The sequence below is a fragment of the Salvia splendens genome, chromosome 19, assembly GCF_004379255.2.
Source record: "Salvia splendens isolate huo1 chromosome 19, SspV2, whole genome shotgun sequence".
NCBI lineage: Eukaryota > Viridiplantae > Streptophyta > Magnoliopsida > Lamiales > Lamiaceae > Salvia > Salvia splendens.
Genome location: NC_056050.1, coordinates 26,484,120 through 26,503,102, shown reverse-complemented (window position 1 = coordinate 26,503,102; position 18,983 = coordinate 26,484,120). Strand labels below are relative to the sequence as shown.

Sequence of the window (18,983 nt, the reverse complement as noted above, 5' to 3'; positions counted from 1 at the left end):
TTGAACAATTGAGCATCCCCATAATAGACTCGAACAAACCAAATCACTTCTAAAACCTTTATATGTGCACATTTTGAGACACTTTCTTCGAAACATAGTAATGACATAAGAGCATCCACTATAGGCGGATGCTTTCCATCGCCCCGCCCCCTTTTTTTGTCCACAGCACCACTTTTTTGTCCATAGCCCCAATTTTTTCCTCCACTGCCTCACTATAGGCGGACACTTCCAATAGCCCCAAAATTTTATAACCAATTTTTATTTTAATTTTTTCGTTGAAGTTTTTAAATCAGCTGAATTGAAATATTTACAAAACGAGGTAATTGAGACCGAATATTCGTTGTATTGGCAAAGGTAAATATTTACAATAACGACGGTACGCCGCCATATCCCGACGGCTGGGAAGTATTGCCACCATATCCCGATTCGTGCGAGCCGGGGGATTCGTCGTCTCCACCGTGCATTTTTTTAGAGTGAAAGTGTAGATAGTGATGTATGAAAATGAAGTGTGTGAAAGTGTGTAAAAATGGATGGTGGAGGAGGAGTATTTATATATGTAATTTTTGAAAAAATTAAAAAAAAAAAAAAATTAATCAAAGGGGGCGGACGTGCATAGCCCGTCGCCCCACTATAGACCGCCCCACCCATCGCCCCATTTCGCCCCGCGGCCCCCACCATCGCCCCGCGATCGCCCCGTAGGAGGCGATGCCTCTACCGCCCCACAATAGCCCCATTTTTCTTGTCCGCCACGGGGCGGACGTTTGCTGCACTATAGACAGCCCCACAATAGCCCCAAATTTTCGTCCGCCCCATTCTCTCCTATAATGGATGCTCTAACACGTCTTTCGTTCTGTCTGTCAAATAGTAGTCTCATTTCAACTCGAATTTCTTCAAATTCGTGATGAATAAGGAGAGTCATAATTGTGAACGAACGAAGAACATAAAAAATAAAAAATGGATTATCAAAAGAGAGAGAAGTACTTAACTAATTGAAAGTAAGAACTTTTTTCCATATTTGATTGTGTATGATTCTACATCTGTATTCCAAATATCAGTATCCACCGGAAAATCGGCCAGCCTTGTCGCGGCAGCTCAATGCGCTCCGTCCTTCCTCCACCCAGGTGCGCTTAACTTCGTGAGCCTCACTGATAAACCTCGCTCACATTCCGTTATCATTCCATCTCAACCTCAGACGACGCTCATTACCAATAGTCGTTGCAAGAGCAAACCCCGTCTCCAAAATGATGAAAACGAGCGCGATCCCTGATCACCACTCTCCGGTTGTACACCGAAGACAGAATCTTGAAAAAATTATGACAATCCACACATATCCTCAGGTCTTTCGCAATCCTCAACGTAGTCCCGGGGGCGTAGAGAGAATCCCGAAAGCAGCCGCGAGTTTCTCACTATGGTAGGACAAGACATACGCCTCGCTCCCAGATTCAGCCCTTTGCATCTCAGAGGATATCTCAGCCACATAGCCGCCAATCCTCAGCTGCTGGATGATCTCTCCGAGCATCTCGTAGATCTCCCTCTTCCGCGGATGCAAAACATCGTCCGCGAAGAACTCGTGCGCCTTCCCCTTCAACTCGATCGTGCTAGAAGCAGGCGTCGTGTGAATCCCTTTATCCTTCATAGCTTTCCTAACTTCCATCACCTTGTCCGAATCCCCACACGACGAATATATGTTGAGAAGGAGCACGTAGTCCCCGGCTTCTTGAGCCTTCAGTTCAACGAGATGCTCGATTACTCGCTCCCCAAGGTCAGCATAGCCATGAATCCTGCAGGCTCCGAGCAACGTCCTCCACATTGTTGCGTCCGGCTTGATTTTCATTGAACGGACAAGGCCTTATGCCTCGTCCAACAGCCCTGCGCGGCCGAGGAGATCCACCATACACCCGTAGTGGCGGACATTAGGCGTGACGCCAAAATCGTGCGTCATCGATTGGAAATACATCCGGCCCTCGTCCACTAGCCCCGAGTGGCTGCACGAGGATAAAAGGGCAGTGAACGTCTGCTCCGCCGGCGAGACCCCTTCGCGCAGCATCCGTTCAAACGCCTCGACAGCGTCCCTGCCGTAGCCGTTGCTCGCTAGTCCCGAGATCATCGCAGTCCACGACACAACGCCTCTCCAATCAGCCGAGCGGCGAAACACCTCGAACGCTTTCTCGACACACCCGCAGCGGGAGTACATCGTTATGAGGGCGTTGGAGACTCTTCTCGAACTGATCAAGCCGTGTTCTAAGATAAAAGTATGAACTTTCTCTCCCCATTCCAACGAATTCAAGCTGCCGCAAGCTTGTAGCATCAGCAAACAAGTGACGTCATCGGGGATACATGAATTCGACCTTCTCATCTCATCAAACAACGCCAGAGCATCGCGGGTTCGCCCGTTGCGAGTGTAGCAAGAGATCAAGACGTTCCAAGCGACAACGTCTGGTTCAGGCATTTTGTCGAACACTTTGCAGGCGTCGTCACCTTTCTCCAGAGATGAGTAGAAATCCATCAATGTTGTCTGCAAAAGCGAATCAGATAGGTACCCGTCTCTCCAAATCCTTCCGTGAACCTGCATCCCGTTTCTCAAGGATTCCATCTTCGCGCAACACTTGATGGCGGCGGTTGCTGACAACGCGTTTGGTGAAATGCCGGAGTGAAGTAATTCATGGTAGAATTGAAAACCTCTGCGGGATGAATCGCGGCGGAAGGAATGGGCCCTTATTAGGGTGTTGTAGAGGGAGATGTTGGGGTCTGGGAAGGCGGAGAAGACTCTGCCGGAGTAGGATAAATCGAGCAGCGCGAGGCGGGAGAGGAAGGCGAGGAAAACGGTGGGGTTTAAGAAATGGGAGGAGCGGAGAAGGAAGGAGTGGAGTTGGAGAAGATGAGGTTTGTGTTTGATTGATTTTATGAGAGAGATGATCTTCATATCTTGACGATTCGCGCTTACCGGAGGAATTTGCCGGCGAATTTTCTCTCTGCAAATACAAATCCATCTCAATAATATTTATTTATTTAATAACTACTGAATAAATAAATAAATAAATACTAATATTTGAAATGAAAAAATAGTTGATACAAACGAAATATACTATTGAATTTTAAATTGTTAATAAAGTAAGTATGAGTTTCTTCTTTTAAGAGTTTCTCTATTTGTATGTGTGTGATTTGATAATATTCTAGTATAAAAAAAAGAATGAGAATATAAAATCCAGTTGAATTATAAGATCATTTGGGAATTGGGATCCATTTTTAAATTCCTTTAAATCAAATTTACTGATTTTATCTATTATATTATCACGAATAGTAAGTCCGAAGATAAATTCCTATGTAAATAGTACGAGTATTTTTTTTAATCTTGTCTAAGTCCATATTTGTCAATAAGATGAAGTTCCTCTTACAGTTACACTAGACTTAACCATTTAGAGACACAAATTCAATTAAATTCAGCTTTTCATACAATACATAATTATTTACTTGTGAAGGAAAAACTTTAAATAAAATCGGTTTAAAATAACAAGAAAAAAAAAGAAATACTTGTACTACTATACAACAAAACTAGCGAAATGGATTCATGGACACAATCCATTTTTAAAAGAGAGCGAAAACAAAATTCGATACAACGCATTAAACCCGAATACGCAGGGCTTTTAGGAATTCTTCAAGCTTCAGGTCGATGGTACAATTCCATTTTCTAGATTTGTCATTGTCTACTAAGAAACAAATCAAATTTTTAGTATGTGACATTTTCTTCAATAAAGAGTGTGTTTAACCATGATAAAAATTTAATAAAAGGAAAAGAAAGTCTTGCATGGATTAGTGAAAATTCTTTCTTTTCTCCATCCCCAAAAAATTAAAAGAATAGGAAAAAAATAGAAGTGTAGTATATTTGAAGGACTATTACAAGTTTGAATGCAGAGAGATTTATCTTAGTGTTGTACATAATCTAAAGACTGAAGTAAAGAAAAGCATAAAGGAAATCCATTAAGCACAAGTAACCAAGACTCTCTCTCAATGCAAGAGTTTTGCCAAAAAAAAGCAAAATAATGCTTTGTAATTTTGTTTGGGTGATTTTTATGTGTACTATCAACATGTCCCTAGTAATTTTCCACTTTATCTAGCTTTTTTGCAAACTCACTATTCTCAACTTTAGTAAGCAAGCCACTATATTTGAAAGTGATGTAGAACACAACATTTTTTAATGACTTGGTGTATTTTGGAGTGTGATTCCAACAAACCAAGAAAAGCTATTCATTGTCCCATTTAAAGGTTCTCATACGCTACATTGGATGAAAAATATCACTATAAAGTTCTTGTATTCTCAAATGCAAAAAATTGTGTACACCTTAATCTACGGTGCATCTTCCCTAATTAAATCCAATTAGGATTTTATTTGGACGAATCTACTAGTGTTGATATATGAAGCCTGAAAGGAAGTGAATTAGTTAAGACCCAACACATGTTTTACTCTAGGCCCATTACATTTCCTAATGTTACTAGGAATAAGTCTTGATATAGAGCTGGTGTCTCTCTTGTATCCGAGAATATACAGTAAAATCTCTAGCTTAACATCACCCCTAGTAGTAGATACATATTATATTGAAGTAGGTAAACAATTCTTGTGTTTGTCTTGTTATATTTGTGATTACTTGTGTGTTTATTTCTATTAGGCACGACAAGCCTAGATTCGCCGATCTAGACATTGTCTTAAGCCGACGACCTACATTCTTTAATAGTCTCGTAAACCTAAGTTTACAACATTGAATCGATTCGTGCACGAGTGTGGCTCACTCACTCCACCGCTAGGCTAACTTCCCGGGTTTTGGCAGTTTTTTTTTAATGATGGTCTAAAGAGGAAGGGAAGGAATAGGGAGTTTGAGAACCAATGCTAAAAAGATTCTTGGCTTCTCAAGGTTGATGCTTTTTCCAACCAACTTTTGGTTCAAACCTGTCAAAATGTTCTAAAACAGCCTTATCATTGCTTATGATTGGGGTGAATTTAGCTTCTCTAGATGTTTTGGGACCCTTTTTTCTACTTTGTGCTTTAATCCAACATTAGATTTCAAGTACAAATAAGGCATTAAGCAAGCAGACAAGCACCCTCATTTTCAGACAAAGAATCTATCTCACTCTCAAAGATGTGCCGCTCAACTTACCGGATCGCCCTTCTCGTATTCTTCTGTGTCGGGCTGCTCTCGATAACTGTTCCCACGGCAAGAAGCGTCGGTCTTGCTCTAAGACGGGGAGGAGGAGGGAGGCTTCTCGTGGCCTTAGAGGAAGTGGACGTGCCTTTTGAAACCGCGCATTCGCCTGCAATGACTTTTGATTCGAACCAATCGGAAAAGAGAACGGTCCGAGGGGGATCGGACCCTATTCACAACCGGTCCTGACCCTGCAAACGACGAGGTTACAAATTTTCGCTGCTCTTGATGCCTAATATCGTGCGATTGTTTCATTTGTCTAGATGTTGTATCTTCTTCGTATACGCAGCTCGCTCGAAGAAGCAAACATGTGTTATAGATTCTAAGCATTGATCACATACGTATTATGCTCATTTTCACATAGGAATATACAGTTCACTTCCTATTTGAATCAAGAATTATATATAATTGCAAAAAAAACAGAGTTTTCATATTCTACACAGCAAAATTGGGGATAGCAAAAAACATTCAACTATGGATTCCTAGAATTCAAGATTTTATAAACATTATTGAAATTGTGACCTGCGGTAGCGAGTCCTCCGATGCACATCGAGCTTAGTGTGCATTTTCTTGCGGTAAACAGTCTGCCAGATCATGTCGACAGCGTCGTTAGGCCGAGATGGGTGCTGGTACTCGAACTGTCCAGCAATCGCCTTCAACTTCTCCCACATTTTGGTCCACTCCTCTTGCTTGATGCCTCTGAGAAGATTCAGGAGGTAGCCGTTGCTGCTCACGGCATCCGATGCACGGACGAATATGCAGAACTCCGAGTAGTCGAGAACATCCTCGTACGGTAGCTCAATCTCATCGCTGATGATCACGGGGACGCAGTGGCTTGCGATGGCATCGAACAGGCGATTGGACGAAGGGGTGTCTCCGGCGATGTTTAGGCAAAACTTGGACGAGGCCATTCCCTTGCCCGCCTTGCTGATCCCGTGCGCTTGGACGCTCCCGAATGTGAAGTGCACGTCGCTCTCGTCTTTAAGAAGGTAGAATAGCTCTTGACGAATAGCTCCACCCTGAAAAACCGAACAAACGGTATCCATACCATAGATAAAAACAATAAGTTAAATGGTCGATTTTTTTCCGTCATTTTTGTGAATAAAATGTTCCCCGCAAAAGATTTCCGACGATCGGGATATCGTTGTGGCAGACGAAAATACACATCCCTTGTCTACATGACAATTGTGTATTTCGTTTGCCACAACGATATATCCCAACTGCCGGAATTTTTTAGAGACAGCAAAGTGTACGATTGTCGAGTATCTCTACACAATATATCCACAGTTACAAGCGCCTAAAGAAACCATGAACACAGTTTTTGTACGATAAATCAAGATTCTAACAATTACCAAACTAGGAAAAGCATCATAAATCTTTATTTATTACAACTACATAAGTCTATTCGAGATCTAATATAGCCTAACATCAAAGTCTTACATATATCAATCTGAAAAGGTAGCTCAAGTAAACAAAAGAAACTAGACATGTTCGTATTCTTTGAACTCTATGACTGAACGAGCTCCACGCGAAGCGGAATAAGCATTAAAGACAAATACTTTATCGAACGGGTATATGTATAGATAGAGAGATAGTACTTACATCCTTCCGATAAATTGCTCCTTGAAAATAGGCCAATATTGGCCTCTCACTGAAAGGGGCAGAATCAGCAGCCGGAATCGTTCTCACCATATGCTTGTATGGGGCAATCACATCCTTCTCGACATTCGCTATTTCAGGCGGATATCTCCCAAAATCAGCGAGCACGAACATAGCCGACCCCAGCTTGTCCCTAGCAAGCAGCATGCTATTCGGGTGATGAGCCAAAATCAGATGATTTCTCCCACCAAATCGCTTCCACTCGCTCCGGCCCTTCAGAAACAAAACGAGCCGTTCCTGCAGCATCCTGTCGAGGCTAACGTTCTGCTTCCCCTGTCGCTTTGAGTGCCGGTTGTAGCTCAAAGACGAGAAAAAGGGCACAAAAATTACATCAGCTTCTCTCGAGTTGTTGACTCTGATCGCACTACACGGCCTGGCCACATCCGCGCCATTCGATGCAAGAAGGTCGAGAGTGAGCCAATACTCCGCGCTATGCTGCAGATTCAAACCACCGGGGTAAGACGGGATTACGCCCCTTCCATCAATGCTAGGCCAAATTTGATGATCCTCGTTCTCCCTCCAGCCTAGCAACCCGAAATGAAATTCGAGAGGCAAGTCATACATATATACCCTAAGAAGAGCCCGCTCTACGTCACAAGACAAGCCCTGTGAGTTGAGCTCACTAACTAAATTCGCTCTATCAAGAACACGACTCCCCTGTTTACTGCCTTCTCTACTCAAGTTCGAGCCAGCCGGTGATGCATTGCTCAAGCTTATAAACGGGAAAACCGGGCTAGGCGCTGAAGAATGACGGAACTCGATAAGGGACAGTGTTGATGAGATCAAAAGAAACACTGAGATTGCTATGAGACAAGAAAGATGCCTTGATGGCATAACCTTCTTCTCTGAAATTGATGAAGACATTTGCACATCAAAATTGCTCCAAAATCTTCCAATTTTATTCCCAGATTCATATAAATGGAAATTATATGGAATCAAATGAATCCCAATCCTACTATATTACACATGTTTTAGCAATTTCCCTACAAAAATTGAATTGAAGAATAAACCCTAGAAATCAAATGAATTTCCTTTGATCATTACATTACTCAATAAATAAGACCCAAAATCCAACCTGCAAAAGTGAAACACACACAGGAAAGCATATGAGCATCGATAAATTCAAGAAACAGAAATCTCAACATAATTACAAGCTCAAAACTTTGCCAAGATTCAATTTTTTTATTCTGGGCCATCAAGAATTTATACAATTTATTCAAATTTCATCACCATAAACAAATTACCAAAGCAGAAAAAGATGGGCAAGACAGAGATACCTGTTTTCAGCTGAACATCAGCTCTCTTCACCAATTTCTTGAAATTCCCACTAAATCTTGATCATCTCTACAAAAGAAAAACCATTTTTTTCTACACTAAATTTGAATTTTACAATAATTACACTGATTCAATAAAAAATGCTTGCAGGGTTTGAGAATTTTGAAATAGAGATTTTGCAGGCTGCTATATAATTTATTATTATTTCCTCGATTTTGGTTGTGATTTTGACAGATGTTGAATACCAAGAACGGATTTTTGCCTAATGTCATTATTCTTGAAGGCCACCGAGTCACTTTCTTTCTCCCATACAATATTTCTTTACACAAGTCAAGTTTTTGGTATGAATATATGTAAATAATTACTCCCTTTTTGGTGATTATCTGTCATTTTAATTTTGGGTTTTAAATATTACATTTTGGAGATGTTTATCAAAATAAGTAAAAAATAAATGAAACATATATTCGTTGAAGGACTGAAAAGGAAATGCGAGACAGTAATAAGGATGAAGGGAGTATTTAATTTGTATGAATTTAGGTAAATTTTCATAATCAACTATTGTGCACTTTATTAATTTTCAGTAAATATTATTTTATTACATAGATTTGATAGAAACAATATATGGAGATTGTAGTAAATGAGTGGGGGTGGGATATGGAATGTTTGGTGACAACGACTGTTTATTAGAATATTAATAAGGTTTCATAGATTGATCGAATTAGAATGAATCGTGACATTAATTTGTAAGAAATGAAGCCCATTTATAGCAAAGTCTATAAAAAGAAATGAGGTTTTGAGTGGGGCTGTGTGTGCAATGTTGTAGTAATACATACAACGTTGTTTTGTTAGACTTAAAATAGTTGTTTGTTTTTATTACTTTGTAAATGAAACGATTTTATGATATTTTGAAATATTAAATTTTGACAAACAATATTTTTTTAAAGATAATTTGTGACAAAAAATATGGCCTTACACAAAATAATAAAATAACAAAATATTGGGCCTCATCTTATACCTACATAGCCTCAATTTTCTAAAGATGTTGACAAACTTTCTAGAGGCCTTTTTGTACATGGGCCAATGAAGTAATAGCAAATGCTTTGATGAGTTTTATATTTACCTTCATAAAAATAATTAAAGCATATAACCGTAGTACTAGTATGTTAGTTTATTTCCTTCACAAAATCTACATACAGAGTCTCAAAATTTCTGAAAAAAATTGCTAAATTTTACTTGTTTTACTCTGGGCTTTCAAGAGATTTCTTACATTTAAGAAATAGGAGTACTCCCTCCATTCCGCTATAGTTAAGACGTTTCCTTTTGACATAGAGATTAAGAAAAAAATGTTTATTATGTTAAATAGAGAGAATAAAGTAATACAGAGAAAACCATATATAGAATAAAGTAGATAAATGAATAAAATAGAGAGAATAAAATAAAAGATAGAATGAAGTAGGAATGGAAAAATACAACTCTAACTCGCACCCGATTGACCCGTAACTTGATAGAGTTGGCCCGAAGCCCGCTGGGCTGACCCGACTGACATCCCTATGTCATATCATTTCACATATAACATAAAATTGATAAATTCTAAGATTTCTGGTTTTAACTTAAAGCAAACCAAATTATTATACTGTTAGCACTAAAAAAGTTGACCTTATCACTTTCAACTATGTTAGCACACATCTCGTCATAAAGACTAAAGCCAACAAATTAACCTTATCTGTTCCATTTACCTTTATATAATTATTAGTACTAAAGTCCTAAATTAGTCTCTTATATTTGTAAAAAAAAAACTTTTCAGTTCTATATATTAAGTGCGTTAGCTTCTAGTCCTAAACAATATGTTTTGATTCATATTTAACTGTTCTGTCAAAAGTAACAGTCATTCGCATTTTGACCTTATTGATGAGTTAAATATGGACCAAAACGTAATTAAAATGTGTAGGATCAAATATGTACCGGATCACTTTAAAAGTAGTTGACCATTAATTTATCACGGAACCGTTAAATATAAACCAAAATATATTGTTTATGACGAAAAGCTACTTACACATTTGATGTTTCATACTAAAATATATTTTGAGCAAATGACCAATTTTGGATTTTAGTGGATGATTATGTATATAAATACATATGCATCCTTGTGTGTCAGTGTGGGTATATTCAGTTCTTCTTCACGATACAAACTGTTCTCTCATATTATACTTTGCAACTTAATTTTGTAGGAAAAATTAAGCAATGGCGAGACAGATAATTGTGCTCAGACATGAAGATGGAGTCGTCTACATGAAGTGCATGAAGAACCATGGTGCTTCTCGACACAACTGATTCAAGAAAAGTAACTGTCATTCACATTTTGATCTTATTGATGAGTTAAATATTGACCAAAACATACTTAAAATGTGTAGAATCAAATGGAGTATGTACCAGACCATTTTAAAAGTAATTGACCGTTAATTTTTTTACAGAACCGTTAAATATAAATCAAAAGATATTGTTTATCACGAAAAGCTAATTACACATCTAATGTATCGGACCAAAATATATTTTGAGCAAATGGCCATTTTGGATTTTAGTTGATAATCATGTATATAAATACATATGCATCATGTGTGTCATGTGTCTGTGCGTATGTTTAGTTCTTCTTCCCGATAGAAACTGTTCAATCATTTCCATCGAGTTTTCGAAGTCAATTATTGAAAATTGTAATAGAAAAACACAAAAAATATAATTACAACTAACACTACACACATTTTGAAGCTTGTGGTGCTTCTCGACACAACTGATTCGAGAAACGGTCTTTCGCATTTTGATCGTATTGCTCAAAAATATTTAGGTCTGATACTTTTAAATGTGTAATTAGCTTTTTGTCATAAACAATATGTTTTGGTTTATATTCAATGGTTCCATTAGAATTTAATCGTCAACCACTTTTAAAGTTATCCATTGCATTTGCACAAAAACATTTTTGACCTTACACATTTTAAGCATGTTAGCTTTTGGACGAATATGCAAGCAATGTACATGTGTGTGTGCGTGCTGTGTGCGCGCGCACACACACGTGTGTGCATTGTATTTGTGTGCGTGCGTGCAGTGTGTGTGCGTACAGTGTTTGTGTGCGCGCAATGTATGTAGTGTTTGGATCTTTTTTCAATTATTGAAATTTCAAAATTTTACATTATTAAAATCTAAAAATTACAAAACTGAGTTGATAATTCCAAAAAGAACGATGATTTCTAAGATCAAAATATATCAAATAAAGAAATAAAATGGAAATAATAATAATAATAATACATATGTAGGACCAAAAATAATACTAGATAAATGTACAAGACTAATTTTGGATTTTAGTAATAATTATATAAAGATAAATGAAGCAAATAAGGTGCTATTGGCTTTATGTCGAGATATAATTTTGTGCAAACAATATAGTTGTCTTTATTTAAAAGTAAAAATTTTAGAATTTATATTTTTGTGTTTTTCTATTTCAATTTTCAATAATTGACTTCGAAAACTCGACGGAAATGATTGAACAGTTTCTATCGTGAAGAAAAACTAAACATAAACACACTGACACATGACATACATGATGCATCTGTATTTATATACATGATTATCAACTAAAATCATAAATGGTCATTTGCTCAAAATATATTTTGGTCCGATATAATTAGCTTTTCGTGATAAACAATATCTTTTGGTTTATATTTAATGGTTCCGTAAAAAAATTAACGATCAACTACTTTTAAAATTGTCTGGTACATCTACACATTTTAAGTATGTTTTGGTGCATATTTAACTCATCAATAAGATAAAAATGCGAATGACCGTTACTTTTCTCGAATCAGTTGTGTCGAGAAGCACCACAAGCATCCCCGAAGATTGTGGTGTACATTAATATAGGTGAAAATTTAATTATACTTTTATCGGATCAGTCGTGTCGCGAAGCACCACAGGCATCCCGAAGATTGCAGGCACGTCTGTATACTTTTAATGAAAATAACATATGTGTAACACCACAAAAATATGTGGTTTTGGGTGTAAATGAAACCACTAGATAAAATAAAACATCATAATTAGATATTTTGTTTGTAAATCTTACGGAACCAATTCATGATTTAAATAACCTATCCCTTAACTAAAATATCAATGTTGGGATATAAGTTCATTTCCTTGTAATCTTCAGATGTACATGTTATCAATACACATACAGAATCTGATAATTTAACATGATACATTTGTTAAATAAAATCAGTAGTACCGGGAAGCACCGCAAGCATCCCGAAGATCACAGGAACATCCATACACTTTTACTGAAAACAATAGTAGTATGTCTTTAACATCACCAAATTCTGTCGTTTTATAAGCAATACACTTTTGCTTTTCGGCTCGTCACAAACTCCTTACACTATTTATAGTTTAAGTTAGAATTAATGCATTTATATGTTAGATTAAGTTAAGAGCTCCTTTATTAAGTGTTGTCTCATTACACTTACAATTCTAATTTAATTACACTAAAAAATCAATTCCAAATTTACGGCCTAAAATGAAAAGTGCGAGTAACATGAGACGGAGGGAGTATATTTAGTTTACAAATCTTACGGAACCGAACATATTATAATCTAAAATTATTATATAAATGACTTACCTTGATAAAAACTCAAATGTTGGGATATAAATTGGTACTTAAATTTCATTATAATCTCTTGATATCCATGATATCAATACACATACCAGATCCACATTTTGATATTTCAATACATTCATAATACAAAACGAAACAAAAGATCCAAATTGAAAATAAATTGAACAATTCCAACCCATATAAATGCATTGGATTATTTGAATTTCCAAATAAAATAAAACCGTAAAATACATTGAAGACCTAGTAATCTCCAACTACTACCATCCTGTGATGATCACGGTGGCAGCCACAGGCATCGCAGTGCAGCTCCGCGTCCGGCCTTTCCGGGCTTGGCGGAGAGGCCATGAACTCCCCGCAGCCATCGACTGCGTAAAGTCCGAGATGAGCAGCATGGTTCTTCATGCAGTCCATGTAGACGACGTTCCCCGGGGCAACTTCATGTCTAAGCACAATTATTTGTCTCGCCATTGCTTAATTTTTCCTACAAAATTAAGTTACAAAGTATAAAATGAGAGAACGGTTTGTATCGTGAAGAAGAACTGAATATACACACAGGGGCGTAGCTAGGATTTCATCTGAGAAGGGGCAAAATTTTGTATATAGGAAAAATTTATCTATTTAAGAAGGGGCAATTAGTATAATTAGAGTATATAATTGGAAATTTATATGTAAATGTATAAGAGTGAGGTAGGGGTGAGGAGGGGCAATTGCCCCAGCACCTTTCAAGCTGGATCCGCCCATGTATACACACACTGACACAAGGATGCATATGTATTTATATACATAATCATCCACTAAAATCCAAAATTGGTCATTTGCTCAAAATATATTTTGGTATGATACATTAAATGTGTAATTAGCTTTTCGTCATAAACAATATGTTTTGGTTTATATTTAACGGTTCCGTGATAAATTAATGGTCAACTACTTTTAAAGTGATCCGGTACATATTTGATCCTACACGTTTTAGTTACGTTTTGGTCCATATTTAACTCATCAATAAGGTCAAAACGCGAATGGCTGTTACTTTTGACAGAACCGTTAAATATGAATAAAAACATATTGTTTAGGACCAGAAGCTAACACACTTAATATATAGAACTGAAAAGTTTTTTTTGACAAATATAAGAGACTAATTTTGAACTTTAATAGTAATAATTATATAAAGGTAAATGGAACAGATAAGGTTAAGTTGTTGGCTTTAATCTTTATGTCGAGATATGTGCTAATTTAGTTGAAAGTGAAAAGGTCAACTTTTTTAGTGCTAACAGTATAATAATTTAGTTTGCTTTTAAGTTAAAACCAGAAATCTTAGAATTTATCAATTTTATGTTATATGTGAAATGATATAACACAAGTTTTTGTATCTTTCTATTTCAATTGTCAATAGTTGACTTCGAAAACTCTTGAACGACCAATTAGTAATTCCTCATTTCCATTAAATGTTAAGCATTTGTTTTACCGTGCATGATTTTATGGAGTAGTTTTGTGAGTTGAGTGGAAAGATAATAGAGTAGAGATGATGTTATTTTTATTATACTATATCACTTTAAATGAGATAATAAAAAAGAAAAACATTTCATATTTAATGAGATGAAGAATTTTTTTTTTTTGGGAAGATTCCAAAACATTGAAGTTGATGGGACCTTAGTTGGGATTTATTCAACTCATGTAACCTAAGGCATCTTTTTCTTCAATTTTTCCACTTTTAATTGAGGCAAATAGATTTAATTGCGGCGAATGGGTTTGAAGAGACACGTTTATAATTGAGGCAAATAGTTTTGAATTGACGAATTTAAAATTGAGAAAATAGATTAAAAGATCAGATATGGTTCTTTTTCAATTATTTCATTAATTTGAATTTTGAAAAATTATGTGTGATTATGAAGCCAAAATACTAAATAATAGTGCTATTTGATCGTTATTATGGATGACCATAAATACTCTTCTTTCATAAAAATGTACAAATTTAAATTTTATATAGTATTTATAAGGTCTAATTAATATATCCGCGATCTTAATATAGTACTTATAAGGTCTAATTAATGTACCAGGTCTAATTAATGTACCCACGATCTTCGGAATATAGTGCTTACAAGGTCTAATTAATGTACCCGCGATCTTCGGGATACTTGCGCCGCTTTGTTATTTGATCATTATTATGGATAGCCATAAGTATTCTCCTTTCGTAAAAATGTAAAAATTTTAATTTTATATAGTATTTACAAGGTCTAATCAATGTACCTACAATCTTCGGGATGCTTGCGGCACTTTTCGATACGGATGGCCATAAGTGTTCTCCTTTCATAAAAATATACAAAATTAAATTTTATATAGTACTTACAAGGTTTAATTAATGTATCCGCAATCTTCAGCATGGATGACCAAAACATATTGTCTAAGACGATAAAAAAATTTAGATAAAATAGGACTAATTTTGTATTTTAGTAATAATTATATAAAAGTAAAAATAGAATAGATAAGGTCAACTTGTTTGTTTTTTATGTCGAGATATGTGGCAACCGCTAACAATTTTTTCAAAATGAAATGGGACAAATTTTATACTTTAGTAATAATTATATAGAAGTAAAAATGGAATAGATAAGGTCAACTTGTTTGTTTTTTATGTCGAGATATGTGCTAACAGTATAGTTTATTTGAAAATTATAAAGTCAACTTTTTTAATGCTAACAATATAATTTGATTTGCTTTAATTTAAAACGAGAAGTCTTATAATTTAAAAATTATATGTAATACGTGTGATAAGAAATCTTAGAATTTATAAATTTTTATGTAATATGTGCAATGATATCACACAAGTTTTTTGTGTTTTTCTATTTCAATTGTCAATAGGTGACTTCGAAAACTATTGAACGACAAGTAATTCCTCCTTTCGATTAAATGTTAAGAATTTTTGGGAAAGATTTCAAAATCATATAAGTTGATGGGACCTTAGTTGGGATTTATTCAATTCATAAAACCTCAAGCAACTTTTTCTTTCATTTTTTTGCACTTTTAATTGTGGCAAATATATTTGAAAAGACACGTTTATAATTGAGACAAATAGATTTGAAGATATACATGTTTATAATTGAGGCAAATAGATTTAAAGATCAGGTATAGATCTTTTTCAATTATTTCATAATTTGAATTATGAAAAATTATGTGTGATTTTGAAGCCAAAATACTATAATAGTATTATTTGATCATTATTATGGATGGCCATAAGTATTCTTCATTCATAAAAATATACAAATTTAAATTTTATATAGTACTTACAAGGTCTAATTAATGTACCTGCAATCTTCGGGATGCTTGTGGCGCTTTTCGATGTGACTGATTCGATAAAAATTCACCCTAACTTTTTCACCTATAATAATACAAGATCTAATTAATGTACTACGTTACATTTACTTAAATCTATTCTCTCAAAAGGGTCTAATAAAGTCTTGACATGAATATCTATTTAATTATGTTATAAACGTAGTAAGTGAGAGATAAACGTAGTTTTCTCTAATTCAAATCAATCAAATAATAAAAAAAATAATTACAAATGTACATAATACTATTAATTTTTAAATTTTACTGAATTATATTATGAATTAGTTTTATTATTTGTAAATTATATGTACAATATGTTTCTATTGTGGTTAATCATTGTTACAAAACCAAGGAGAATTAATTATCTTTGGTATTGCGATTTTAACTGTTTCAGAAAATAAATTTGAACCGAATTGAACATCTAAGTTATGAAAAACTGAAATTTGATCCAGAGAAAATATTCGAAATATTTGAATTGAATTCAATATTTCTATTCAGTTCGATTTGATTAATTTCTTGCTCACCAACCCCCTAGTGGCCATTAATGATTCCCAAAGCATTAATAAATTTGAATTTACTATTTTTATTTTTGTATAATTTTTAAATAACCAATATGTTTGTATTGTAGTTAATCATAGTTACAAAACAAGGAAGCATTAATTGACTTTGGCATTGCAATTTTAACAGTTCCTGAAAATCCATTCGAACCGAATCGAAAATCCAAGTCATGAGAAAAATGAAATTCGATTCGATTGAAATATCCGAAATATTTAAACTAAATTCAATATTTCGGTTCGACTCGATTCATTTGTCACTCATCCACCCTCCGGTGAACATTATGATTCCCAAATCTCAAAAAGTCAATGCTCCACATAAAGAAGAGAGCTTATTTTATGAGAACTTTAAACTTACGGAGTAATTTACACTTCTTTAGCTTTTTTTCCCAACATTTCAAAGAGCCTAAAAACCTTAAAATAACAACATTATAAGTAACATTAAAACCTTAATTAAAAACTGCTAAGTTGTTTTGAAGATATAATTATTCTTTTTCTTCAAAACAAATCAGCAGTTTCCCTCAAGGCCATCTCCACGAAATCCCCATCTTGCCCCTGCACCTCTGCCCCATCAAACAGCCACTTATCCAGCAATCCGAAGGGCATTTGCGTCTCTCCACAATCCGCCTTCAAATTCCCATTCTCCACAGAGATGTCCGAATTCGAGCGAGCGAAGGTCGCCGCCCCCTCGCTTGGGCTCGAGCTGAGCCCGAGCGAGGGGTTCTGATCTCCGCTGTAGCTCGATCCCGCCTCCTCGCTTTTCGGCGCCCCTTTCATCCAATTTTGCAGCAAGCGAGAAATGTTCTCAGCGCTTGCTGCATAGACAGACGACGACGACGCGAGCGTCGTCGTCGTCGATTTGTCTAGAGAGAGGGCCTCGCATAAGGCCTGTTTGGCCGTGTGGATATTTGTTTGGAGACGCCTCTCCCATTTGCCCTTGGAAACCGATCCCGAGGCGGCCGCGCCATTTTCGATACGGTCGGGATCGTGGCCTTGGTTCTTCCCAAGCTTCTTTCGTAGATGCGTGTTCCAGTAGTTCTTGATGTCGTTGTCTGTTCTCTGCGGTATGTACGACGCTATCGCAGCCCATCTGAAAATAATTTAATTTAAATAATGTATGTTTATTCGGAAAAAAAAAGTAAAAGTCAAAATCATTTGAGTCTTCTCCTCTAGTTTCAATAAAATGAAATTAGAGACAATCAAAACGTATACAAATAACGAGGTCTCGAAATTCGCATTTCTACGAGTCCCCGATGATTATTCCAATAATTATATATCCAATTTGACCTATGGACGAATATGCTAGCATACAATGTCTATATATACCGACCGATCATAGAATACAAATTATGATTTATTCGGATTAAGCTTCCTTCCTATTTGTTTAGAAGTTTTTCTTATATACGACTTTATAAAATATAAATTATTTATTCGAAAAACTAGACAACGCTTTTTGTTCCCGATCAACCCTAGATAGTTTCGAATCTTGCGTAAATTTTTTGGTTTTTCTTTTCTTTTTTTTCTTTCTAATTAAGGTAGCGTGTGTTATGAGTGAAAATGTCACGAACCGGTTGCCAAGAAGAGCTTGGAGGTGGATGATCATTTTCTCTTCTTGCTCGTTGAAATTGCCGCGCTTGATTCCCGGCCGGAGATAGTTAGTCCACCGGAGACGACAACTCTTGCTGCACCGGAGCAAACCTGAGATAACACCACAAAGAATTCAACAAAAATTTAAGTAAAAAAAAAAGAAGTGCATTATTCAAGAAGAGAGGGTAGGTAGAATATTTATTACACACCTATTAATTTCACAACTAACCCAAAATTGAGGTAAAATTAAAAAACAAGGAACAGCTCTCCAATTTCATATTTTTTGAATTTTTTTTCTTGCCTGTATTAGAAGGAACAGCTCTCCAATTTCCAGGCCCATGTTCTTGAATGTAAGAAACAAGGATGATATCTTCTTCAGGAGTCCATGGCCCTTTCTTCACACCAATTTTGTCACAACAAGGTGGTCTTCCCATATGAGAAAGTTTTGAATTTTGTAAAGATTTTTTTAGGTTTCCAATTGGAAAAAAAGGGTTTATGAAATCTTGTTTTTCTTGAGATGGTTAAGATGATCACTTGTGTTTTGAAGAGAGAGAGTAAGAATGACAAGAGTCTAATTGGAGGGGATAGGAAGAGTGTGAGGGATTATATAGATTAAAGAGAGTGTGTTTCTTGTTTAGGGTGAGAAGGGAGGGATGTAGAAAGGGTTTTATTTCATTAGAAGATTCAAATGAGGACAGCAAGTTGCATAATTGCATTTACTCTTTTGTTTGCAAAAGTCAAGCA

At 35.9% G+C, this 18,983-nt stretch overlaps 2 protein-coding genes and 1 pseudogene across 2 annotated transcripts; all 3 read right to left on the bottom strand.

Annotated features, from left to right (window-relative positions):
• Window positions 1–622: 622 nt before the first annotated feature.
• Window positions 623–5,276, bottom strand: LOC121779958 (annotated as a pseudogene).
• On the bottom strand, window positions 5,008–8,425 carry LOC121779959 (probable arabinosyltransferase ARAD1). Its single transcript, XM_042177446.1, has 4 exons — window positions 8,132–8,425; window positions 6,798–7,929; window positions 5,718–6,214; window positions 5,008–5,386 (listed from the first exon to the last, which is right to left on the bottom strand). Exons 2-4 carry the CDS (start codon window positions 7,716–7,718, stop codon window positions 5,365–5,367), a joined length of 1,440 nt encoding a protein of 479 aa, XP_042033380.1. The 5' UTR covers window positions 7,719–7,929; window positions 8,132–8,425; the 3' UTR covers window positions 5,008–5,364.
• An 8,546-nt stretch (window positions 8,426–16,971) lies between these two features.
• Window positions 16,972–18,983, bottom strand: LOC121780058 (myb-related protein 306-like). Its single transcript, XM_042177584.1, has 3 exons — window positions 18,541–18,983; window positions 18,221–18,350; window positions 16,972–17,742 (listed from the first exon to the last, which is right to left on the bottom strand). The coding sequence occupies exons 1-3, from the start codon at window positions 18,671–18,673 to the stop codon at window positions 17,151–17,153; spliced, it is 855 nt and encodes a 284-aa protein (XP_042033518.1). The 5' UTR covers window positions 18,674–18,983; the 3' UTR covers window positions 16,972–17,150.